The following is a 26,964-nucleotide window of genomic DNA, read 5'->3' on the forward strand; positions in this document are numbered from 1 at the left end:
AATCCTACAAAACTTGCAATTGGGAATTTCATGTTGAACCAACTGGTGGTTTTTACCTCGATCAAAGAACAGCAATCTCTGCCATTTTTGTATGAGTCAAAGACTGCAACTTCATGATCTTCCACCAAAAAATGTCTGAAAATAGATAAGCTTATTTTATTTCCATGCTGTTTTCAGAAAACCAGATCTGATTAATATTTGGAAGGAAGACCATCAGCTAACTCTAGAATAAGATTTAGACTACAGAGTTAAGAACATGCAATTCCAAACTATTTCTATATTATTACCAACAAAATGATGTGGATGTATTAAGGAAGCCAGTAGCAGTTGGACTCAATTCAATGTTATATTTATTTTCCTCTTGGAGTTGCTCAGAGTGGTTTACATAAAATGACGGGGGGTGGGTGGTCTTAAATAAAACTATCATAAAAAAGTAACAATGGCTAATAAGTATTTTTAACATTTTAAATATTAATTTAATATTTAATGCAAAAGGCAAGTGAATGACTATAACTTGCCCCAACATTGGTTTCTTTTTATTTTTAGATTTTTTATTTTTAGATTTTAATCCTACCCCCCACTATTATTTTTATAAATAACTCAAGGTGGCAAACATACCTAATACTCTTTCCTCTCCCTATTTTGTTGTGACAAGAGCCCTGACAGTGAGTTAAACTGACAGTGAGCGTCATTGGCCTTCATACCTAAGGTGAGATTAGAACTCAGTCTCCTGGTTTCCAGCCTGGAACCTTAACCATTATACCAAGCTGGGTTTTTTAAAAAAAAAACACACAATGAGCATTTCTCAAAGGGAGGTCAGTTGCTAGAACATTGTCATCAAGAAACCTTATTCTTGGCTTCCTCACTATGAACCAATCATAAAAATTGGGACACAAGCAAGGCTTCTCCAGCTGATGTCAAGATATAGATTGGATGATACTGGGGGAGGTAGTTTGTTAACTGATGAGAACGCTGCAACAAAATAACACCAATATTGTGGAAGCTGCCTAGCCTGCAGATGTTTAGTTCAGGATACTCGGTATAATCTGTAAGCCCTTTATGGATGAAATCCTGTTATTTTTTACTGCGGGTAGAATCTGCCCATCTGGTATGTACTAAGTGAGAGGCCTGGTTGCAGATTCCTCCCCCCCTCCCTTTCCCCCAAAAGTTAAGTGGTGGAAGCCCAGAAGCAGGTATCTTGGTTGCAGCCAACTTACTTTGGAAAAGTCTTTTCTTTATCTTGGAAAGCTTGTAGAGACTTTGGAATGGAGATGTCTTTTGAGGATGAATTTTATGAATTATAGCTGTTGTTTTTTTCATTTTGAGACATAAGCTGCTTAGGCTTGGTGATAAGGTAACATAGTTGTATATACGAACCTACCGAGTTTCCAAGCCTAGAGACATACAGTATGTTATTTTTGAGATCCAGCTGGCATAACATTAAATGGAAAAATATTTTCTATAATGGAAATGAAATGGGGCTAAACATATCCTGACAACTATGGACTCAAACAGAAGATATGATACCTTGGTGAAACATTTAACATTGAAAGGGACTGAGATCACCTGTGAGATCACCTGTTTCACTGGCATGAAACAGATGTGTATCTCTCCATATTACAGAATAATAGATGATATGCAAATACATTTTTTTGTAAATGAGATTTTTTTGCCTACAAAGTACAACTTACGCCGTTAATTGGAATCAAAAGCAAAAGAATGCATTTTATTTTAGAGATTTATTTATTGAAAAATATACATATGGATGTTTCATTTATGAAAGCAAAGTTTAGGTGACTTTACACAGCCTATTGTAGCATTTTCCTAGAAATATTGTCCCTTTTGGGTGTGAGAGATCATTTGATATAGATTAAATGTAGATCTATTTTGAGCATCAGTTATAATGAGTGAACCTTCATGTTTCAGTGAGCAATGGCTGACATTGGAGAGATATATGAAGATTCCAATTTATACCCAAGGTCAGCTATTGAATGCATAGCTTGGTGACATGATCTTTCTCTGGAAAACATTAACTCTTTATTGATTGATTGTTAATGCATAATGTCATTTTAGTAGATGTGCTTTCCCCAAATTGGTACCATTCTGATTTGTTGGATTATAGACCACAACGTTACCACCCGGCATGGCATTGCATATACTTCTCTGAGCTGCTTTAGACCAGATGTCACATTTTGATTGATCCTGGAGTGGAGTACTATCTCCTTATTTCGAAACAGACTAATATGAAGAAACAATTGTCTTTCTAACAAATCAATCGTTACTGGGGCAGTTTAGTTTCTCACAGGAGGTTAAGGAAGTTAAGCCAAGAATTTTTTGAGTTGTCAGAATTTATGTAAGAATTTGACATAAGACAAAAGTCAACCATCATATACTGGAATTGCAGGAATTGCAAACAACTGTTGAAAAATGACCCATCCAATTTACTTATAAAAAGCACTAGCAACTTACTGTCCCTCCTGTCCCTTGCTACTTTGGTCTTCTCTGTTGTCCAATATTTTAAGCCTAAAGTAACTGTAGCTTGCCTCCATCTCGTCATTCTGTCTAGAATACCAATATAAATATGTAGAACTTCTGCCATCATTCACAGTCTTTATTTTGATCAAACTTTTTAGTGCAAGGGAAATATTTTACTTGCCTGAAGTGAGAAGTTGCACAGCAGCTAGAACAAGAAAACATGTTTAGAGACTAGATCCTCAGTGGGTTTTGGAAGGCATAATTCCAAGGGACTTTTGATTTGAGTTATATTGCTGCAGGAAAACTGAAGCTATTGAGGTTGAAAGCAGCAATGCAGAATAATGCATGTAAGTTGGCTGCTGGGGATCCTGAAGAAAATCCATTACCTGCTAATGTAATATAACAATGCAGGTTGGTGATTGGATTGACACATTGCATTGGGCCCTTAAATGTTTGGTTTTGGTTTTGACCAGATCCTAGCCATTATAGTTTATAAATTTTGCATCATTATTTATTGGCTGATTCAATCAATTCTTATTAAGTGATGTTTTAGTGCAATGTGTGAATCAAGACAATTTGCTGTGTAGGATAAACAGCAGATTGTTATTATAGTTGCATCCCTTATATCTACTTTGCCACTTAATGCTTAGGAAATTTATTTTAATCCTCATTCTACTCTATTCTACTTTGGTACTTTATTCTTAGGAATAAAATGTTGGATTTTCATTTGATCATGTAATACTCTAAAGAATTGTCTTTTTGCAATAACAAAGCAACATTATAATTGACTTGATGTCAAGCCCCATCTGACTGTCACACTCAGGCAACAAGAAGCATTTGGATGTCTGGAAAGATGTGGGTTGGTAATAAGGTGTTATAACAGAATCTTGGAAGCTTGTCAAAGAAATTCTTCAGACAATTTATATCTAATTAATTAAAGCAGATTCACTCTAAGTCTTTTCCTCATGTTTCCTTTCTTCCCCAGACAAAGGAATCTCCTTCTCCTCCTCCTTATTTGTATGGATTTCCATCTCATTCTATTTCATCTAAGCAATTCTGGCTGGCTCACAAAGTCAAAAACCAATATACAAACATATAAAAACTGTCCATAATCAATTTATAATACTCTAATCCACTTCTTATCCTGTTCTCAGGACAGTTACACATTCTGTCGCATTTAATAGCTGCATCTGCTTGGCCTGGATTACACATACAGTGGAATAAGAGTAGATTACTTAACACTGGAGAGAGATGTACTACATATGTATAGAAGAGAAACATGTTTCTGATGTTCTCTGAACAACTGCACAAATGGAAAACAATCGGAACAAGGAAAACGGAAAAATGCCTTTATTGCTGACATGATAAACACATTCTTTATCATATTACTAATGTGATAAAGGCATATCATTCTTTTATCATCATAGTACTTATAGTGGTTCCACTACAAAAAATATATATCTGAAATGGCAAATCCCTAGCACTCAAGATCCTATTGTGTCATTCTGCATCTGTAGATCAAGTCACCATCTAAGAAGAGTTGTAATGCAATCAATAAAAAATTTTCTGGTATGTCTTTTTCTTTTCTCCATGAAAAAGTTGTAGTATTGAAACTATGGCTAACATAACTAGAGGGAGAAAAAGAAAGCCAGATGGCTTGCTTGGCAGTATTCACTTGTGCCATTACCCAGCTGGCAAGCAATTCAGAGGAAAAAGATGACAGCCTGGTCACATGTTCCTAAAGGATGGATGGAGGGACTCTAGGGAGACAAAAACATGGAAAGGGAGGGACATACAGCTGTCATGTTTTAAAAACCAATAAGGAGGGAGGTTAGCATCTACCACCTGGTGTGTTCAGGTTGCTTTAAGAGGGGTAGTATAGAAGATTGACTCTCTCCTGTGGACAGTGCAAGAGAAATGGTCAAGTAAAAAACAATGTATATAAAAAAAGAAATAAAATTAATTTGGGGTTGTAAGCAAAGGATTAGCTTGAGAAATGACAGTGTGTAAATAAGCACTCTTGGCAGTTAATCTTATGGACAGAAAAAAAGCTGAATAATATACATACAGATTACATTGATAATGCGTAATCACTTTGCAATTGATTAACATGGCCTTTGCAATTAACCTACTCTAAATATAGATCTGAGAGTTTCTAGGGAAGAACAGTTTCTCTCAGGTCATCAAGATGAAATATGTGTAGCATTAAACATTTAAACTGTGTATAGAATTCATTTCAGTGTCCAATTTAATTAAATATTGGGTCAGTGCTCCCTTATCTTCCTAAGGATAATTGCTTTCTTGGTAGAAGAGAAAAACTGAGCTGAGACAAGCTGCTGTTCTGATCTAATGGCAAAGCTAAGCATGCATGTGTGGTGTCATGTATGCTGTCTTCACATAATTGTTACAGGTTCAAGGAATGGAAATGACTGGTGGCAGGCAATGGAGAAATGAGGCATGTTAGGAAGTTGGCAAAGGGTAAGTGGCCCAGATAAGCTAAGATGGGAATGAATAGTACATTGCAATTACCAGGACCATTATCTACAGAGGAGATACATCAACCTAAATTTGGTGTCTCCATTGAACCTGTTTTAAAAGAAGAGCTTGGAAAAGTTCTCTCATTGAGTTCCTGGTAGAACATAGCAAACTAATAAATCTTCACCAACAAGGACATAGAGTGACGTGGAGACCAAGAACCAGGAGATATGCCTGAACTAATGGAGCTTCTCCAGATAAGAAGCCATGAGATTGCCAACATGAACTCTGGGAGAAGGAGCTCCTCGTGAAGATGTCTACAGGGTCTGGAGGGAGGAGAGCACTAGGAACCATGGAAAAAGTCATTATGCCCACAGCCTCATGCAAAAGCCTTTTGGAAGGACACCAGATTTTAAGTGTAAAGATTCTTTCAGAGCAACAAACACCTAAAGCCACCTTTCCCAGTCCCATTTGATCTGGGAAAGATTAAAGTAAAAAGAAAGGAACCCATTATAAAGAGTTTAAAAGAATCAAGTGGAAAAAACTTACTGGATTTTGGAAAAAGAAAACTAAAAGCCGGACTAAAGGGGAAGTTAAATTTGAAATATTACGTCATTTAAATCCTGTTTTGAATTTTATAAGCAGGTAATATATATCTCTGTGAGAAAGAAGAATGTTTAAATTTGCTAAGAAAGCTGATTGACTATGCTAAACAAAGAAGCAGAAAAAAAGGGAAACATGAAATTCTGAGATGACTGTGTACGGAAGTACAGAATACTGAAAGTATTCCATAAAGTGTTATGACACATGTTATGTATGTGTAAAAAAACTCCTATTTTTACTCCCTTTTTATGGATTACAAAATTGAATAAATAAAAATGGTTAGCACTAAAAGGAGTGAAAGTTTTAGAAAGGAGAAGAGGATTGTTGAACAAGTTCAGAAGAATATATTCTTCGTGACAGATATTACATAGAAGAAAATACTATTTCATTATCCAGCACAATAATTATATGTATATTAGATTAAAGCATGCACGACAGAAGATAAAATAAGTACTTTTTCAGACTTTTTGCTGAAAATGGAAAAAGCTAAAATGATTTTTAGATTGAACAATTAAGATGGCGTTGAACAAGGGGGTATAGAACTATCTCTCCCTGCTATCATGGGAGGGAAACAAAATCATGGAACAAATGAATAAGAAGGATATATTGGGTGTGCATGCTTGATCTGGATGAATTTTTTTCTTCTTACTGAAACTAGAAGAATGAACAATTCTGGATGGAAATAAGCCATAGAGTTGGATATAATTGTTATCCCTTACAAAGTGAGGTGCCAATAGTGAATGTAAAAAATATACCGCATTTAGTTGGCAGAGTTGTGGTTTAAAGTTTACAGGAGTGAAAATGAGTAAAATTTGGGAAGTCCAGTGCATCTCTATGCCAAGAAGGAGTTGTAAAGATCAGATTTTTGCTTTTCTTCAGTTTACTGAGAAGTATATGAAGGTAAGAATGTTTACTATGGAAAAGTTTACACAGAGTTGAACATTGGCTACTACATGGTAAGAGTGGTATTCAAGGTAAAATGTGAATGAGAATAAATTGAATAAGTATCAAATAACATTGAACAGGGATTAAACGAGGTATGATATTCCCTTTGTTATTTAATATATTTATAGATAAGAGTAAAATAAATGCTTGTGGTGGCATCAGAGGATATGGTTTGATGGCATGAATGTACATACATTCTGAATTTATAGACCATTTTTGGGATGAGAACTCAAGTGATTTTCAGAAAATATACAATAGATTGAATGTGGGTCTAAAAATTAATGTTTGGCAGAGAAAATGGAAGATACGATTTCAAGTTGGTAGTCACAAATTGTGAAAAGCTAGACAAATTGGGTATTTTGATACAACTTTGACTAAATGATGGAAAATGAAAAGATGGATTTTAAGGGAACTAAATGCTGCTAGAAAGGGAAGGACAATCGTCTATTATGAGCATCAATTATTTGTTGAATGAAGTGAACATGGCTATGTAAAAGCTATGTAGCTTTGGAGAACAGAAATACATTTTTCAATGTTGTCAAATATTAATATATTAGATTTTTTTAAAAAAAAATCATTGCCCTCACATTTATTTGTTGGATGTTAGAGCATGGAACATTTTGGAAAGGGCTTCTGTAAAGCAAATAACTCCACTGTCAATGAATACTTTGCTTTTTTGAGTCTATTGCTCCAGTTGTCCTGTATGATTTGGGCTTTGACAGTGGTTGAAAAAGCAGCTAACAGCCATCTGTGCTAAGCCATAGATTTCTCTGCTGGCCAAGCAATAAAATTAAATAATTGGTGAAACTGAAATGAAACTCGGCAAATTTGGGAAATTTTCCTCCAGTAAACTTCACATTTTAATGCAACTAAGGTATTTGATAAGGCAGATATATGCTTTGGGTTTTTCTTTTTAAATTTTTGATGGAATTGTTCTGTCATGTGCTTCAGCTTCCTCTGAGTTTATTTTCTGTTGCATAGCTTGTCTGGAGCAGCTTGTTCCTTAAAGCAATTAACTTGGCTAATGGGCTATCCCCATCCCTCATGAACTGGACTATCATGTACCTTTTTCCAAAACATAATGCCTTGGGTAGTGTTTTTTGTGGTCTGAAAATTAATGAGGCAAAAACAGATAGATAGAAACTGTTTCTGCTGCAGAAGGATGCAGTAGACCTTAATGGTGCATAATCTTCCATAAAACTGTCACACCAACACCATTCACTATAGTTCTTCATAGTTTTCTATTCTTGTAACCATCCTTACATCCAGTAAGTTCATAAACCAATTTATACATTGTCTTTTTTTCAAATGATCACAGACCTATACAATATATCTTTCAGTACTTGGAAATAATTGTGTATTCACACAAAATAATCCAGCATTTTTCCTGGATCATATCTTTAATGTTACTCCATGTTTGTGGAAATCACAATTCTTTTTTCACTGATCCAAGCATCTTTCAAGGAATCTATTTTCTAATATTTTTATAGGGATTGTACTTTCTCTTCTTATTCTATTTTCATTCTATTTTTTTCATTTGTTTCCTTTTCTTTCATGTTCATTTCCCCCCAAGATTTGACATTACTAAAAATAACCTGTTCCACTATTCAGAAACTATTATAATCCATGTAGTCTTCTTACTATCTTTCATATGAACAGTCAAGTCAATCTTTCAAAGTATATGCATATATTATGATAGGCTTTTGTTTAAAGTGGATCTGAAATAAAATATTTTTTCTAAGATGATTTACCCCCCCTCCCCCACTATCAGTCTCATATATTCTTGGGACTCAAAATAGCCCAAATGTTTTCATGTATTCTGTATCTAATAATGTATACGGCAGGATATTGCCATCACAGTTTTTTGCAGGCATAGAAGTGACTCTGAGGACCACCAAGCCATGCAGAAGCCATGCAGTTCTGGGAAATGAATGACCTCAGTCGTTATTTATTTATTATTTATTTATTATTGGGACTTATATGCCGCCCTATCTCCCGAAGGACTCGGGGCGGCTAACAACAATAACATACAATAAATACAGAAGTTAAGATAAAATTAAAATTAAAGGCCTCTGTACAATAAATTAAAATTAAAATTAAAATAAATTAAAGATTAGAGTTAAAAAAATTAAAAACATAATTAAAATCCCTGTCAGTCCAGGTCAGCCAGGTGGAAAAGGAGTGTTTTGAGGCCGTGGCGAAAGGACCGGAGATCTTGGGCCATCCGAAGCTCAAGGGGGAGTTGATTCCAGAGGGCTGGCGCTCCCACAGAGAAGGCCCTCCCCCTGGGGGTCGCCAGCCGACATTGTTTAGCCAACGGTACCCTGAGGAGGCCTTCTCTGTGTGAGCGTACTGGGCGATGGGAATTCATTCCTGGCAGCAGATGATCCTGCAAGTATCCCGGTCCTAAGCCATGTAGGGCTTTAAAGGTAAGTACCAGCACCTTAAATCTCACCCGGAGGGCAACCGGTAACCAATGCAGCTCACGCAGGAGGGGTGTAATATGGGAGTATCGGGGTGCTCCCATCACTACCCGTGCAGCCGCACTCTGCACCAGCTGAAGCCTCCGGGTGGTCTTTAAGGGCAGCCCCATGTAGAGAGCATTGCAGTAATCTATACGGGAGGTAATGAGTGCGTGGGTGACTGTGCGTAGGGCATCTCGGTCCAGAAAGGGGCACAACTGGTGTACCAGGCGAATCTGGGCAAATGCCCCCCTAGCCACGACTCCAATATGATCTTCAAAACTGAGTCATGAATCCAGGAGGACGCCTAGATTGCGTGCTCTATCAACGGGAGGTAACATCTCTCCTCCTATAACCAAAGATGGAACCTCTTGGACTAAACAAGATGCCGGTACGTAAAGCCACTCAGTCTTGGCCGGGTTGAGCCGGAGCCTGTTCTTTCCCATCCAAATCTGTACCGCTTCCAGGCAACAGGAGGGCATCACTGGGTTGGTTCGGGGTGGAGATGAAAAGCTGGGTATCATCAGCATATTGATGATACCTCACCCCGAAGCCACGGATGATCTCTCCCAGCGGCTTCATATAGATGTTGAACAGGAGAGGCGAGAGTACCGATCCCTGAGGCACCCCACAACTAAGGGGCCTAGCGGTTGACCTCTGCCCTCCTGCCAACACCGTCTGCGAACGGCCCGAGAGGTAGGAGGAGAACCACCACAGAACGGTGCCTCCCACTTCCAACCCCTCCAGACGACGCAGCAAGATACTGTGGTCGATGGTATCGAAAGCCTCTGAGAGATCTAATAGGACCAGGACAGAGGAATAACCCCTATCTCGGGCCCACCAGAGATCATTCACCAGCGCGACCAATGCAGTCTCCGTGCTATACCCGGGCCTGAAACCTGGGTATACTACCTCTCTGGAAGTATTTTTCCAGTGGAAATTGAGGCATGAACAACATTTTACTTTGCACTTTGCCTTAAAATAGCAAGACTAGAGTAAATTTCTGGTGAGAATTTAAAAAAATGTCTTAATGGTAAAAACTCTAATAATGGAATATGGTTCTTTAGCAAGTGGTAGGTTATTTTTTTCTTAAGCACAAACTTAATTTCAGAAGTGATCCATCAGCAATGCTATTGCAGCATTTTGCAGTGCATTGCAGATCCTATATTTAGCAGTAGGTTAGACTAGGTAACCTCCAAGCTAATTTACAACTTTTCAGGGATTCTATATAAAATGAAGTTATTCATCTACATTATTAGAAATCAGTCTCTTACATTTCATCCATTCAGAAGCTTTCCTCTCCCTGCTTTCCCCGGGGAAATGTAATAATATACAAATTGCTTCAGTGATTATACTAGAATGGCTGGGCCTGAAAGAGGAAGGGTGGATACATTTAGAATGAAATTATACTTTTATTTTGTACTGATGTTGGCCCCCAAATGTGATTTCTTTATTTGAATGAATTTCACTAGATTGTTTTTCTTAATGATTCTCTGTGCATTGCCAATACTTTTTCCTTCTTTTGCAGAGTAACTGCCTTTGATATTAAGAAGAAAGTTTTTGACAATGAGTTACTGGAACTTGGACAAAAGAAGATGTCTTCAGTACTGCAGACATTTTTTGGTGGACAATAGTGTTTTTCATGGTAAGATGTGTGTTATTGCTTCAGGTTTTTTGTTTCCATTTACTTACTTCCACTTAAGTACATCTGAAATTACACTACAGTGCTTCATGAATCAATGGCTCCTATTTATTCTTATTTATTACTTATTAAGCCATATAAAAGCTGAATTTAGTTTTGAAAGTGGATTGCTTGCTTACACATTGGCTGCATTTTGTGCAAATTGTAATGGCAACCAACAAAATGTAGGCATTCTGTGGAAATCTTTAAGCTATTTGTTCAGGTTCCAGTGTTGTCTTCTGTGTTAGTTGTAGGTGTATTTGTTGAAGTCTATCTTGTCAATTCCAAAATGAATTGGCTTGATATGCTATTCCCCTCAGTTAGGGTCCAGGATAGAATGTACTAATTTCTATGATTTTACACTACTGCAATTTTTTATTCTCATTCTTGAGTAAAATAAAACAAAACAAAATGGGATCAAAGTGCATTTAAGAATACTTTTTTCAAGATAAAATAGATTTGCAAATATGTCATTCTATCCACTTTATGTGCTGCTTATAGCTCTATATTACTACTGTTCAGTTTTCTATTTTAGAATACATCCATTATTTCAACTCTGGATTTTTAAATAGTCATTTAATAATTTAACATCTCTTTAGAAACTTGCTGGACATACATTTTTAAGTCAGTAAAATATGCAATTAACCTGTCTAAGTAATCTGCAAAAATCTATGGTTTGAGTCATACTTCAGGGCAGCCTACTCAAGATAGAAATGTTCCTGATTTCTTTTTATATCATTAATTGCAATATAATGATCTTGACAGCAGTGATGGGGAGGGGAGATTTTTTTCCATACTGTTTTTTAAAAAATCATGCACGTCCCTTGGCCAACTGAGTAGGGAAACAAACAATAATCCTATTAAGTTAATGGGTCAATACTTTATTGTAATTAAATTAATATAAGTCCAAAGTGGATTTACATTTATATGAATATGCTTCTCAAAGCCCATTTATTGCACTTGTCCTTTAAAACTATACTACATAACATACTATATGTACTATATGTCAGGTGCGAAGAATCAGAACCATATGTTAAGTTCAGTTAAGATTTATTGCTCATGCCTACATACAAAATTCTAATTAACTAACCATCAACATTAAATTGGTGCTAGATAAGAGTCCACAGAATTGACTTGAAGGAGCTGGACTTGAATTGGTTGTGGGAACATAATGACTCCAGCCTGATTTCTCTCTTGATTCCACTACATGATACCACATAACAATCTTGTACGTTTTTTTTTAAATAGTCCTAAAATGAGCAGCTTGTAAATTGTGGTAGCCCTATAAGAAGTACCTGAGTAAATTCTTGTACCAGAAAGCAAGATATATTAATGAATCCTGCTGTTTATATAATAAGGTCAAATTTTAAACTATTTCTGGCAAGAATCAAGGACTTGCAAGAGCATGCAAAAACTGAATTTATTGCTTGAACGTAATCTACTGAGTAACTCACTAGAGGGCAGCATATGATTTGGAATGAACAATATCATTTACAAATGTTTCAGTTTATCATCTAGTCAGAAATCATACAGTTAGCATTCTCTGGTCTCAGGACAGTATTGTTAAGAATTACTTTATTTAAAAAAAAGATATGATTTCAAAGAATGTGATATTTTAAATGGAGAAAAAGATTTACTAAAGTTATGCAATTTATGCTTATTATAACATTAATACAATATTGACTATAGGTAATGAAGTACATTGAATTATTTTATGCTATGAAAAAGAAAATAAACCTTTGAGCTTAATGCCGAAATCTCCACTGTACTATCATTTTTAATGCTTAAGAAAAGAAGAATAAAAAGAAAATTAAGTAGAGGAAAAAAATACTATAGATAAATATTTGGTTTTTGACTTCCTACTTCTATGTATTCTAACTGATTTACACTGTTTATAAGCATTAACATTAGAAACCATACTGTAAATATTTGTATTTGCCATGATATATATAGTATATGTGGAAATCATTCTTGCTTAAATTTAAACACACACACACACAGACACAGACACGCATTATATTAATTTCACTATTGGCAATATTTTGTCTTTTTTACAATGCTGTATAAAGGCTGTCCTCAGCTGTGAGCATATATCTTAGTAAGTCATGGTGTAATTTATTCATATGATCTGGGATGATATCTAATAAAAAGAATTGTGGTTTCATTCAAATATTAAAATTCTCTGAATGATGCTATGTTGGGGGGGATTATTAATACAGATCAGCAGTAGTTGTCTTTGGGCCTTGGATTGAAATGCAAATTATTTTTTTACAATTATTGTTTCAAATTGATTTTTATATTCCTATATCAGTTAAATTGACCGTGAGATATGGTGCTGGCTTGGACCAGTTCATGGAGGCCATTGGAATCAACGGTTATTAGTCTTGATGGCATTGTGACTGTCTCTGAAGGCCATCCACTGGAAGCCTAGGTGGCTTCCTTGTGCAGGTGGTAGGCTGCTGCTGTGAAAACAAACTGCTGGTCTAGGGCATTGCTTATGTTCTTAGGACTCTACAGTTCAACTTCTTGAAGGCCTAAATGAAGTTCTGGGCTGGAAGTTACTTCGATGCTAGAAATACCTGTTTCTGTTGCAGTTTATTTCCAGTGGTTTTCTGTCAGCTGTATAGTAAAACTAGAAATCAAAGTCCTGGCCAAAGGCTGTGGATTCATTCAGAAATACTGAAAAAAAGCACAACCCCGAAGTGCTACAACTTGAAGTAACAAGAGAAAAGCTGCATTCTCCCTGCTACCTTACTAGGAATAGAGGTGGTAGTGTTGTCAATGGAGAATAGATGCAATATGCTCTCGTTCACTTGTGTCCTCTATTATTATAGTTCTGGTTTGAAAGAAAGCTGATTTAGAGAGGTCGTAAGAATTAAAGACAAGAGCACTATCAGAGCTGTCAGACCTGGTACTCCAGATAAGAAGCACAAACCATGAATACTACTACTACCTTTATTGTAAAGTCACAAGTCACAATAAGACTGAAATCATTGATCTCAACTTTTATTTTCCAGAAAAATTTCCAGGAAAACTTCTGAGATGTTTCCTATACCTCTTTTCCTTCTGTGGGCTAATACACCTTTTGCACAAAGGTTACCTGTGTTGCAGCTCTTTATTTTATCTGCCAAAGTAATTCCCATAGACTTTAATGTTGTTTGTCTTTTCTCCCTCATAATTACTGCAGAACTTGAATTCATTCTGTTTTCCTGTGCAGGTGGTATGCTGATGGCTTTTGGCAGAGATAATTGAAACTTACACTGACTGGCATTGCAGATCATGGTTTCTGAATAAAGTATAATTCAATAGCTTCACACGATGTATTGAAATTTAATTCATGGATATAACGGTGTATGGTGTAAATCTAGTCTATTATGATTTATTCATTTAAGCAAACTATGATTTAGTTTGTATGAGAACCCCAGAGCATTTGCGTATATTGACTTTGGTTTGAATCTGTTTGTGTCTCATTTTGATATATAGAAATGTCCTTGGCAAACAGAGTATGTCTTTGCCATAGAATTTTATTTAAGTCAGTTAAATGTTACATCTTCATGTCTTCTATTGCTGACTTGATCCAATGATGTGACCTAGAGAAATTTGGATCAGTGTTCTCTCCCCCCTCCCCCAGATGTTGGGAATGCAGCTGCCAGGTATTTGGGGAAAAATGCATTTAAGCATTATTTTTATATGGCTGCAAGAACTTGTTTGCTTGCTGTTAATTAGTACCTTATGCAATTATTGTGTTTCCTTTGGGGTAAAAAGAATGGGTGCTTTAATTTTTTGCCTATTTGTTCTCTGTCTCATTTTTTTTGCAGCACAAACCTGTTAATTTCCTTATGAATACAAAAAGGAGTGAAAAACTAATATCCATCGCTGAAGCTAGTATTACAATTAAGCATGTATTAATTCAAATTCATCCTCTTGGAAGCATAATATTCACTGGGTTGATGGCAGAAGTAGTGAAGACTGCAGATATTAATGATTAGCATCTTATTTTCTATTGAATGAGAGTAAAATCTGGAAAGTTTCTGAAGCAACTAGGTTGGATTAAGGAGATTTTTAAAAATTTTGAGTGGCCTGCCAGTTAGCTGAAAACCTGGAACTTTTGTATATTTTCAGAACATTGTTGCTGCTCTCTAATGAGAGGTTAGTATGTTTGTATGTATATGTAGAAGTAGAAATTCAGGGTAAGAAAATTAGAAGTTTGTTTTTTCTTACAGTGAGTTTTCTGTTGGAGGTGTTTTGCTAAAAAAAAAGTACCTTCCCTGATATGGCCCAAGGGCTAATCAATAAAGTTGTTGTTGGAAATTTTTTTTTAAAGAACCTTAATAATACAAATTTCATGCATCTGGTCCAAAGAATCTTAGGAGAATTGGAACTAGTAAGGCAAAACTGGCAGGATTGTTGCTTTAGTCATGCGAGAAATTATTTATTTCTGGTCAGTGCTGCTTGTTCAATTTGGGACAAATTATATTTGCTCACCTCCTATGTCTCTGTATTTTTTCCCCTGTGTGCTCACACATTCGTGAATGCTAGTTTGGCTTGTAGATCTCAGCCTCATATAACCTGCAGTAGTTAAATCATGAACGTAGGGGAATTTTATTAAAATAAAATCCTTCTGTTCTCAATTACTCTTGGATTGAGTTTGAAGTGAAGCAATTCACCTCACATGGCTAGTTCAGACACTGAATAGGAAATCAACAGTGAGCAGCTAGAATTGCTAGATGAACCACTAGCTTGAGCAATTGCAAACAGAGGGGGCTGCCCTACCCAGTAACCTGGAGCCACCGTTACTATGGGGTTTGAAGGGTGAAGGGGTGAAGCTGCCACCCCCTCCCAGTGCAAGAGACTGCCATCCAAGGAAGTGAGCAGAGGTGCTGTGTGAGATTTCTCACAAGCAAAGAACCTTGCTGTTCTAAATGAGCAACACCAGAGGTCCTTCTATTTAAGAAGAGCAGCAAGCCCAAGATCTCTGTGGGCAGCTACTGTTTGCTAACCAAGACTCCATGTGCCTTGCTTCTTGTCTTGAAATATTGTGACTAGGACTTCTCTTGTGCCTCCTGTTTTGGATTTGGACTTTTTCTCTAGTCAAGCTTGCTGGCTTTGTGGGAACTTGATATCTTGTGTGTATTTGTTTGTATTTGCATGCACCTTTCCTTGCCACTTGTTATTTGCTGGAAAACCTGCTAGTAAAATTTACAAACCTCTCTGCGTGTTTGGGAGTCTGGGCAACCCTCCAAAATGGCTTTGTCTTTTCTTTTTTTAAAAATAAAATAAAATAAAATAGTAGAAATGACATTTAACAAGACAGGTGCATAATTTCTTTCTTAGGAATCAGAAATCTAAAGGATGAAGGATACCTGACTTAGTAATGATACTTGTGAGAAAAGTCTTGTAGTGGTTCATTGCCAATGTGAGATGAGTCAGCAGTATGCTGTACCTTAAAAAAAAAAGATAAATGCAATGTTAGGCTTCATCAACAGATTATAATTTTCAACCATGGGAAGTAATTCTTCCAATCTATTCTGCACTAGACAAAATCTACCTGAGTTGTGTGTATAGTTATGAGCACCACATTTTAAGAAAGATTCAGAGAAATTGGCACAGTTTCAAAAATGGATTATATATAGGATCAGGGACTAGAAACTAAGTTTTATGAAAAGAGATTAAAGTAGCTGGACATGTTTAGACATAAAAAAGACAAGTGAAGAAGGTTAGAATAGCATCTTTCAAATAAAATGAAAGTGCCACCTAGAAGATAAAGACCTATACTCTCCTCACAGATTAGAGGTGGATTTAAATAATACAAAGGCAGATTCCAATTGAAGGTTAGAAGAAGAATTCCAGTAAGAGCAGTTTGAGAGTGGAAGCAATAAACCAGAGAAATAATGAGTTCCCCTTCACTGAATATTTCCATATAGAGGTTAGACACCATCTGTCTGAGATGCTTTAATTTGGATTCCTTAGCAAAAGATGGAAAGTAATGATCTAAATGCCTCAGTAATATGATTCCTTAATTCTACTAAGAATGACTTCTGAACCATATAGTTAGATTGTCTTGAAAACTCTTATTGGGAGGGATTACTTCTTACAAAGATGTTCTCTGAAATTAAATTTTAACTGTAATCTTCTAAAAGAGATAATGTGTCATAGAATTATGTGGGGACTTAAAATGTTTTATGACTTAGAATATGTGTGAATTCACACTTAACTTTTGGGTTCCGTGCTGAAGAGAAGCTAGTGACAAATCGTCTCTGTACCAAAATATGTTAATTTTAAAATCTGCTAATTGGCCACAGAGAACTGTTGCACTCTGGTAGTACTACCCCATGTTTCCCTGAAAATAAGACCCAATCATCTTTTTTTTTGGCCTCCAAAAGAGGCACCAGGTCTTATTTTCGGTGTGTGTGTGTATTTTCCATGGCCTCACCTTGCAGCGGCAGCACTGACAGCCCTGTCCAGCCAGCCCACTTCTTCTGCGACTGAAGTAAATGCCTCTGCAGCTGAGAATGGAGCTCCAGATTGACACGCATGGCACCCCCTGGCCTGCATTTTGCCATCAGAAGCCTTCCAGAAAGGCAAAATGCAGGCCAGGGGGTGCCATGCGTGTCAGTCTGGAGCTCCATTCTCAGCTGCAGAGGCATTCAATCTGTAGCTTGGTTCTTGACTGCAAAGGCCTTTCTGGAAGGCTTCTGATGGCAAAATGCAGGCCAGGGGGTGCCATGCGTGTCAATCTGGAGCTCCATTCTCAGCTGCAGAGGCATTTACTTCAGTCGCAGAAGATTGAAGCTACAGATTGAATCTGTAGCTCGGTTCTCGGCTGCAGAGGCCTTTCCGGAAGGCCTCTGATGGTAAAATGCAGGCCAGGAGGGCGCCACAGAAGTGGGCTGACGAGGTGAGGCAGGTGTCGATTCGTGGGAGGCCTGGCTGCAATGGTAAGTGGGTGTGGGGCATGTGGGGCAGCTCCTCCCCCACCCCCTCCCTAGCTTGAATTTTAGGCATGTGCCTCGCCCCAATACTAGGGCTTATTTTTGGGGTAGGGCTTACATTAGGCCCACTCCAAAAATCAAGCTAGGGCTTATTTTCAGGGTAGGTCTTACTTTTGGGGAAGCACAGTAGTCTTAATCATATAACAGGAATATCCAACTCCCTGGTATGAACAGACTTCTAAGCAACAGTTTTGCAGGCCCAGAATGTCTGGAGGTTGCTAAGTTACAGAGGGCTGATCTGTTTGTATTAATTTATTTAGAATAATACATTTAGAACCTAATAATTAATAACATTTTGAGTTGCAACTTAACTTGTTTTTATATGGGGCTAATGAACATGGTTGTTTTATTTCATTTTTTCAGTCTGTTATGTGAGATCTATCTTAATAAATAGGATTAAAGTAAATGGGATTAAAATAAAATTAATCATTAAGTGGAAGGAGGACATGATTTTTCCAGACAGCTAAATTTATTTTATTGATTCGGGTATTTTTTTTAGGGGGGGGGAGCAGAATTGGAAAGATAATTGTTTACCATTTCTTTGATGCCTTATCCAGTGGAGAACCTTTTTGATTGATAAATAAATTTTACAGAATAGTCATGAATTCACTTTGCTGAAGATGGTTTCCCTCTTTTGATCCCTTCCTTGGATACATCAGTACTGAGTGAACTGAGCAATATTAGGATCCTGTCATGTTAAATCAGTCATGCTCAGACATGCCGCCTGCTGTTTTTCTGGTTATTAGAATTAACTACAGTATGTCACTGTAAAGGTAGTCCTCAGCCTATGACCACAATTGAGCCCAAAATTTATGATGCTAAGTGAGAAATTTGTTGAGTTTTGCCCCATTTTATGACTTTTCTCGGCACATTTGTTAAGCGAGTCATTGCAGTTCCTAAATTAGTAACATGGTTGTTAAGTGAATCTGGCTTCCCCATTATTTTTGCTCATCAAAAGGTCACAAAAGGGGATCACATGACTCCAGGAGAGTGCAACCGTCATAATTTGAGTCAGTTGTCAACCATCCAAATGTAAATCATATGACCATAGGGATGCTACAATGGTTATAAGTGTGACAAATGGTCATAAGTCACTTTTTAAGTGCTATTGTAATTTTAAATGGTCACTAAATGAACTGTTGTAAGTTGAGGACAACCTATAGTTGATTTAAATTATCATTAGAATGTGTGGTAGCTCTTGTTTTATATGTGGGCACCTTTATGTAAGAGGACCCAAATGATGAGGAAGCCTGAGCTTTGTGCTTCTGTTACTCCTTGTAGAAAGATGATGCTTCCTTACAGGAAGCCAGCCCATCTTGGCTGCCTCGTAGGGGCAGGTAGGTTCAGTAGCAGGACCCAGGAAAAGCTGCCTCTAGAAGAGGGATAAAATGAGACTAGGAAAATAAACTTCAGCCATTGCTGAGTCATCTTGTGCAGTGTTAAGTAGTGGGTTGGAGCTGTTGAAGGAGCCTTTGCTGTAAGCACAAAGGCTCTTGAAGGAAAGTCCTGGCTGTAGGGAGTGTAATAGTATGTGGGAATGACTTTGGCAAATAGAAGGAAGAGCAGTAGACTAGGATAATACTGTAGTCAATTAAGAGGCAACTGAGCCCACAGAAGGAATATGCACATGGTAAGCTCTCAGAAAGGAACCCTCTTAGTTTCTTGTATGCAAAAGTGTTGTGTATGCCACCCTACACCTGGTGGCATGAGTCAGGCATCCGATTGGTTCACCTGTCCAGCGGGAAAAGCAGGACACCGGGTTGGGTGTCACCTGCCTGGCGGGAAAAGCAGGACACCGGGTTGGGTGTCACCTGTCTGGCGGGAAAATAGAGCCAGCGGATTGGCTGACTGCGGGGATGTGGGAAAGCTATAAGAGGGCACCTGGGGAAGAAGGACTCAGTTCCATCTTCTATTCAATAAAGATATAACCCCTGACTGCTGTCTTCTGGTCGTGACACATGGCACCCACTACAGAACAAAAAGTGAGGGAGGGAGAGGTATACATTCAGATTTACAAGATTCTGTTAATGTAATTTTACAATAAAGTTAGAGGTAGTACTTCTGGGTGTGCTTCTTGACTACCTTCAAGATTGAAACTGATGTTCAGATTGATCTTGCAAGTCTGAAAGTGCATCTTCCTCCCCTGTCATCTTCATAGTATAATAAATTAGGGAAGGTCCCTTCTGAGATATTTGTCATGTGTCTATGGACTCAGTTGTATGATTGTGGTCTGCAGTTTTTCCTCCTGTCTCTTTATCACATACCCACATACCATCACAAGAATTGTGTTCTGATAGCAATCCAACATTGAATGTGCAAACCTAGGTTGCACAGTAACAGCTATATTACCGTATTTTCCGGCGTATAAGATGACCCGGCGTATAAGACGACCCCCGACTTTTAAGAAGATTTTTAAGGTATTTCGTCTTATACGCCGGAAAATACATGCCAGTTGCCAAGTGTCCGACACAAGCCCGATTCAGCCCCGTCTGATGCAGATGGTGCAAAGCCAGACTTCCGGCGGGCCGGGGAAGAGTGTGCCTGCCAGCCTGTTCCAGGAACTTCCGGGGACTTCCGGCAGGCCTGGCGCCCCTCTCGCCCGCAGACCACGCAGCGGCCCTCGCCAGCCGGCCTCAGCATGGCCGCCCCAAGCCCGCCTCTCCAGCGCGTCTTCCGAGCCCACCTGGCTGACCGCCTCCTGGGCGGGGCTTGGCTCCAGACGTGCGGCTGCTCCGTCTGCAAATGTGCTCTCAAATGGGTGGGTGAAAGGAAAAGCCCCTTTGGACTTCAAAAGGGGCTTTTCCTTCCACCCACCCATTTGAGAGCACATTTGCAGACGGAGCAGCCGCGTGTCTTCCAGGTGGGCTCGGAAGATGTGCTGGAGAGGTGGGCTTGGGGCGGCCATGCTGAGGCCGGCTGGCGAGGGCCGCTGCGTGGTCTGCGGGCGAGAGGGGCGCCAGGCCCGCCGGAAGCCCCCGGAAGTTCCTGGAACGGGCTGGCAGGCACGCTGTTCCCCGGCCCGCCGGAAGTCCCCCAAACTTGGAACTGCCTGGCGGTGGGCGGGCGCTCCCTCCCTGATCCGCCGGGGAGCATCTCCCAAAGCGTAGCATCTGGCGGCCGGGAGTCCGTTGGCCTGGTCGCTGGCGAGCTGGCCCGCGGCTAGGGCCGGGGCCCAGGAACAGGTAGCCGGGTGCGGGTGGGGGGAAGGAAAGCCGGGCGCGAGCTTCTGCGGCTGGTTGCAAGGCCGGATGCGGGCGTCTGCCGGCAGACATAGCGGGTAGCAGGGCGCGCTCTGCTTATGCTCAGATGCCGCTTGGGTGAGGGGGAGGGGCTTCCTGCCGCTCCCGGGGTCTGGTGTTTGCAAAGGGGAGGGGAAGGGGCTTAGAGGCTCTTGGGGGTGGGAAGGGAGAGTCACGATGGAGGGGGGACTGGACTAAGGAGGCTTGAAGTTGCTTTGCAAGAACGGGGACGCTCGACTGATTTATGTTTTTTTCCGGCGTATAAGATGACCTGGCGTATAAGACGACCCCCCAACTTTTGAGAAGATTTTCATGGGTTCAAAAGTCGTCTTATACGCCGGAAAATACGGTATCCCTACCCTTCCTGACAGATGTCTTAAGGTTACATAAATTCATTTATTTTATGGGTCATGAGAACACAATATCTGAGAAACCCCTTTCTAATGAGTTTGGATTGATGGACTTATTTGAAATTTGAAGAGCATATTGTCTAGCCAGCGCTCTTTGGGAAGATGAGAGGCAATTAGGAATTTTCAATCATAGTGAACAAATAGGAGATTAATAAGAGAGGAGCTTTGCAAGGAATTTAAGACTGGGGAAGGAATATACTATACTGACTGCTTTCTCCAGAGAATAAACATTAAGATAATGTTTAATACTTATGAAGGAGGCAGGCTCATCAAGCTTTAAAATAGTATAATATAGAAACTTTTCTTTAGGACTAATAGTTCCTAAATCACAGAAATTCAAAGGTACCAACAATAGATTATATGGAGGTAGAATCATCCTCAACATCTCAAGAAAAAGTCATTCCTGTTACTTGGTATTCAATCTTTTAACTGGAAATGGCCAAGACAGATGTCAGGACTATAATTTTCTGCAATTGAGAGTAACCCTCCTCGCCTACATCTGCAGATTGCAAAGAAAAATAAGTATGACTGGATAGTGCCTGCCAGAATAATTTACTATTGAGTGTATAATACATTTTTCACTGGAATGAGAGAATGCTTCTGAATATTACCAGCAGGGGCCAGCAAATATCTCAAGAAGAGGAATGTTATTGTACACAAAAACCTGGTTGAGCACTAAACATACACAGTCTGTGCTTGTTAAGCTCAAACCTTTTATGACTGAAAAATTGCCTGAAGGTCCTTTGTTATTCTCTAATGCTATTAGAAAAAAATGTTCATATCACTCTGCATGATATGAATATTCTGATCTGCTTGGATTAACAAATTTCTAGTTATCTGCTTCTCCAGGGAGATTCTGCTTGCCCTGAAGGAAAAAGTGTCATACATATCAACCAGAGAGACAGAGAGATCAAATAATTTTGTCACTGTTTTCCTAACGGGTCTCTTCAGGACACATACAGTATTCTTCCATGTGCTCCACACATTGCACGGTTTAGATAAATTTGGGTGTGCTTCACATCTGTTTAAAATTAATGTAAACAAAATTTGTGTGTGGCAATTGCCCAATGAAAGGTCTTTCCTGGTTGAAAAATAAAGTGCCTGCTATTAACAACTAGACTTTTTTATAGTTCAACTATACATTGTGTTTGTATGTCTCTGTTTGCACCCTGGGCCTTCTGTTGGTAGGTTTTCTTTGGTGTTCTTTTCATTTTTGTTATTTCCAGTCATCCAGCCTGATAACATTCTTGTATCGATTCATCTATGGTAAATATTTAGATTAACGAAACAGGAAGAATATGACTTTGGAATTCTTTCCAATCCTTTAAGACTTTGCTCTGGTTCACATTGCTAGAAAGGAGGAGAAAATCATTTTCCTTGTGTTCGCCTCACTTCCAACATGGAAGTCATGCTTTCATGGGCACCAAGGATCTTGCTTATTGGTAGTGTACAGGTAGTGCTAGACATATTACTGTAATAGAGCCTGCCCATTATGGTTGAATATTATGACGGTTGTAAAATGGGTTAGTCACTTGACCAATACTTTACTCAAACTTAGTGGCAACTTATTCCTCTCTGTCTGTCAGAACCATAACACTTAGCTTTACCAAGGTGAAAAGTGCTCCTGCATTAAGCAGTAAATTTATAAGCCATAATAATTAGTTCACCCAGTGCAATGCAAAGACCAAACCAAACTTACTGCTGCTTCACATGATTTCTGAACCAAGAAAAAGGCTATCAAATCCAAATTGCGGAAGGGATAGAATAGAGATTTCCTGTCCATCCATATATGAAGAACCTGACGGTTGCATCTAGGATGCTATAGTAGTAGTGTCTAGTCTTGACCTTTACAGAATGCTGGTATCTGGAACAAGTCAATGGTTTTGGACTCATTGAACTATATCCTGTAATGAAGATTTTCCCCTTTCATAGAATTAAGTGAAAACTACAAAGGGGGATGTGGTGGCTCAGTGGGTTTGGACGCTGAGCTTGTCGATCAGAAGGTCAGCAGTTTGGCGGATCAAATCCCGAGTGCCGCGTAACAGAATGAGCGCCTGTTACTCACCTCAGCTTCTGCCAACCTAGCAGTTTGAAAGCACGTAAAAATGCAAGTAGAAAAATAGGGACCACTACGGTGGGAAGGTAACAGTGTTCCGTGCGCCTTTGGTGTCTAGTCATGCCGGCCACATGACCACGGAGACGTCCTCGGACAAGCACTGACTCTTCAGCTTTGAAACGGAGATGAGCACCGGCCCCTAGAGTTGGAAACGACTAGCACGCATGTGCGGGGGAACCTTTACCTTTACCTTACAAAGAATGAAGCTAGTCTCTATTTCCTCTAGGTTTTTTTTTTAAAAGTAGTCTACATATACTAATCCAGACATGTCAAACACAAGGCCCGGGGGGCAGATCCGGCCCGCGAAGTGGTTTCATGTGGCCCGCGAAGCCATCCTGGAAACAGTGAGGCCCCACTGCCTTGGCACTTGCCCCAGTCCCATCTCCTTCTGCCAGAGACCCTCAGATCTGTCCCACTCCTGCCCAGGCCCCCATAGGCATCCTTGATGCCAATGATGTAGAGCTGGTCACGCCCACCCAGTAGGCCATACACACTCTAGCCACGCCCACCCAGTAGGCCACGCCCATCCTGGCCATACCCACCTGGCCCCCTGAGGGCAACTGCAATGCTGATGTGGCCCTCAATGAAATTGAGTTTGACACCGCTGTACTAATCTACCAGTTTATGGTATTCATAGTTGTCTATGTCTGTTCAATTATAAATATATCTCTATATGCTAATTCTTGGGCTTAGTTTTGTCAGGAACACTATGTGGACAGATGGACATTTCAAACCTATACATCATATTTATTTTTAGAAATATATCTGTTGATAAGCATTGGTATTATTGCTTTTAACAACTGTCATTCCAAATATTTCCATTATCAATACTGGTTTCTTCTATTGATTTTTTTACAATTGATTAGATAGGAGAAAAGGAAATGCAAACAATTTGTTATAGTAACATTCTTTGACTTTAGGAAGTTTGTTTTATATTATGTGAGGAAAGAGAATTACAATTAACCAGTGGAACAACCTGCCTCCAGAAGCTGTATGTCTCTGCCAGGTGTTTTTTTGCTGCCTAAGGTGTCCACATGTTCGGTGTTACAGGGCATACTTTTGAGAGAAGTTGCCTACCTCTCTCACTTAGTTAAATCTAGTTTCAAGTACAAGAAATTAAAGAAAGGAAGTCGTTGCTGGTAGCAACATTCAACTAAGTAATTTAGACACGCCCAGAATGTTTTAAAACTTCTTTTAAATGTTTACACACTGTACTGAAAGATCCATATCAGTTCACCTACAAAATGGCTCTGATGATTTTTAAAATAGGCTGCCATTCACTTTTGAAGTTCTCAGTATTTTACAAAATATTTTGGTGTAAGAATAGAAAGTGATTTCTCTGAGTGTATTAGTTAATCTGTGCTGTGTACATATTAATTGGAAGTGTAGAGTTAATTATTCTGAAAAGTTCACCTGCTGTTTTTAACATTTCAAATCTATTTTACAAATCCAGTATTATTCTGTGTTAAATTCATCACTCATAATAAATTAAGAATGGAAGAGGGCAAAAGAATTGTGTGCTAGCTCTCTTCTAAAGAAGAGGGTTAAATTAAAACTGAAAAGTGCATTGTATTTTGATTTAATAAATGAAATCTTGCATTTTGCTGATAATTGGTTGTGAATGCTAAATATTAAAAAGCTATATGAAGCAGCAGGTGTCACATAATGTGAAATTGAGTGGAATCAGATTATCTCTAAATCATGAAAGTGAGTGAATTCATTTAAATCATTCCTTCTAGTTCTTCCAGTGTCAGAGGCATGAAAGTGCAAAAGGATTAAATAAAAACTTCAATATTACTGTGTTTATTTGTGTTTCAGTCTAAACTACAAGTTTACTATATCCTCCTTTCTATCCAGAGACCACAGACCCTATTTATTGGGGCCCAATTTCCTTCATCCCCAACAGTGTGATCACTGGGCAAGGGAAGAGTGGAGTTACAGTATAATCCCAACAAAAGAACCCAGAAAAAAGTATTGTTTTATTTTTACTGATTTATATAAATCTTAAAGAGATGCGGGCCAGCTCACTGTACCAGTTGGCTCTACCCTAGCTCGAATGCAGTTTTTCTTGGAATCATGTGACCACTGTACACTCGAGCTTGGAAGTGTTGTGGCTTCTTTAGGGAAGCACCAAGATGTTCTCCAGGCCCTCCTTGTGGCATTCTCACAAAATAGTTGTTCTGGAGATGAGAGGCTTACTTTCTTATAATATATCTGCTGTATGACCAGACATACTATTTATATATTAGAGGGAAAAGTAATGAGGCTATTCCCTCTTAATGTCTCCAAACTTCTCAGTATATTTCAACTCTTGCCTGGTTTTGCTGCTGCTGCTGCTGCTGGTAGATAAAATTAAAGTCCTAGGTTGCATTCATGTATCATTTTTGTCTTGTAAGAATACGAATGAATCTCACCTTGTTTTTTTCTAATTAAGAAATTCTCTCTCACACAAATAACTGAAGAAATAAACTGAACTTGGGTCACATAGGGAGCCTAGAAGGTATTCCCAGCTATATTTGAAGACAGAAATTCCATGTTGTCCTTTCTTAATATAGTTTTTGATAAGCCACAATTTACCATCATTCTGAGACAGAAGCATATATACATCCATAGGTAGGTTAAAAACTAATCAGTTATGTAAAATATGAATAAACAATATTAGAAAGGAATGGACAAGGATCACACAGGATACTGGCTTCTGTAAAGTCATTGTGTAGAAAATGATAAAGCAAATCAAGATAAATGCGGTATATGGGAAGAATATTACTATTCTGGTTTGTATATAGCAGGACCAAAGAACTCTATTAAAACCTGCTTTGAGAAATAGTGACTTTTAAGTAGAAGAGTTAAGAGTGATTTCCTACATTCAGATATATAGAGAAGCTTCTGATTAAACCTAAGTCCTTCTATCTGCGTGGTATTTTTATCCCACTAAATTATAACTTTATCTTCTTTTTGGTTTGTTTAAGCTCTATTTCTACAAAATCAAGGTTAAAATATGATTTTTAAATGTATTCTTTTATGCATAAATATGATTATGACCATAAGCAGTGGCTTAAACTACAAAAGATAGCCTGAGGTGTCAAGATGAGTTGTACTCAAATTGAGTTGAATAGATCTCTGTAATTATAATGGTCAAATAATTGAAGAAGGTGAAACTATTGTACTATAAGTAAGTAAAAAAGGAATGAAACAGCTGTAAGAAATGAAGGAATAAAGAGTCACAAAGAAAGAGTTATTTGTGTTTTAGGCAAAATCTAGTAGATGGTTTGGAAGCAGTTCTAGTTGATCAGAATCATGAATAAGTTATGTGTAATAGGATAAGAAAAATTGAGAAGTTCAATATAAATTAGACTTGAGAAATTACTAGCTTAGAACATTGTGCAGTGACAACAAAGGTGTTCATCAAGGCAAAGTTTTCTAGTCCAAGGTGAGTAAATTTTGTGTTGTCCAGAATAAATATATGAAAGAAATTATCTGAATTGGGGTGGAAGCCCTCTTCTATTCATTTCTAAATATAGAAGTGTTTGTTGAAAACAAAATAATTAGTATTTGATGCAAATGGG

At 38.4% G+C, this 26,964-nt stretch overlaps 1 protein-coding gene across 1 annotated transcript in view; it reads left to right on the forward strand.

The window, feature by feature from the left end:
- PLCH1 (phospholipase C eta 1) overlaps window positions 1–26,964 on the forward strand; it is a gene marked incomplete at its 3' end in the record, with an annotated part of 135,681 nt that overhangs the window by 7,446 nt on the left and 101,271 nt on the right. Inside the window, exon 2 of the mRNA XM_083364962.1 lies at window positions 10,489–10,605. Coding sequence (XP_083221088.1) covers window positions 10,527–10,605 — 79 coding nt within the window. The 5' untranslated portion in view covers window positions 10,489–10,526. The remainder of the gene's footprint in view (window positions 1–10,488; window positions 10,606–26,964) is intronic.

This window comes from Vipera ursinii (genome assembly GCF_947247035.1).
Source record: "Vipera ursinii genome assembly, chromosome: 5".
NCBI lineage: Eukaryota > Metazoa > Chordata > Lepidosauria > Squamata > Viperidae > Vipera > Vipera ursinii.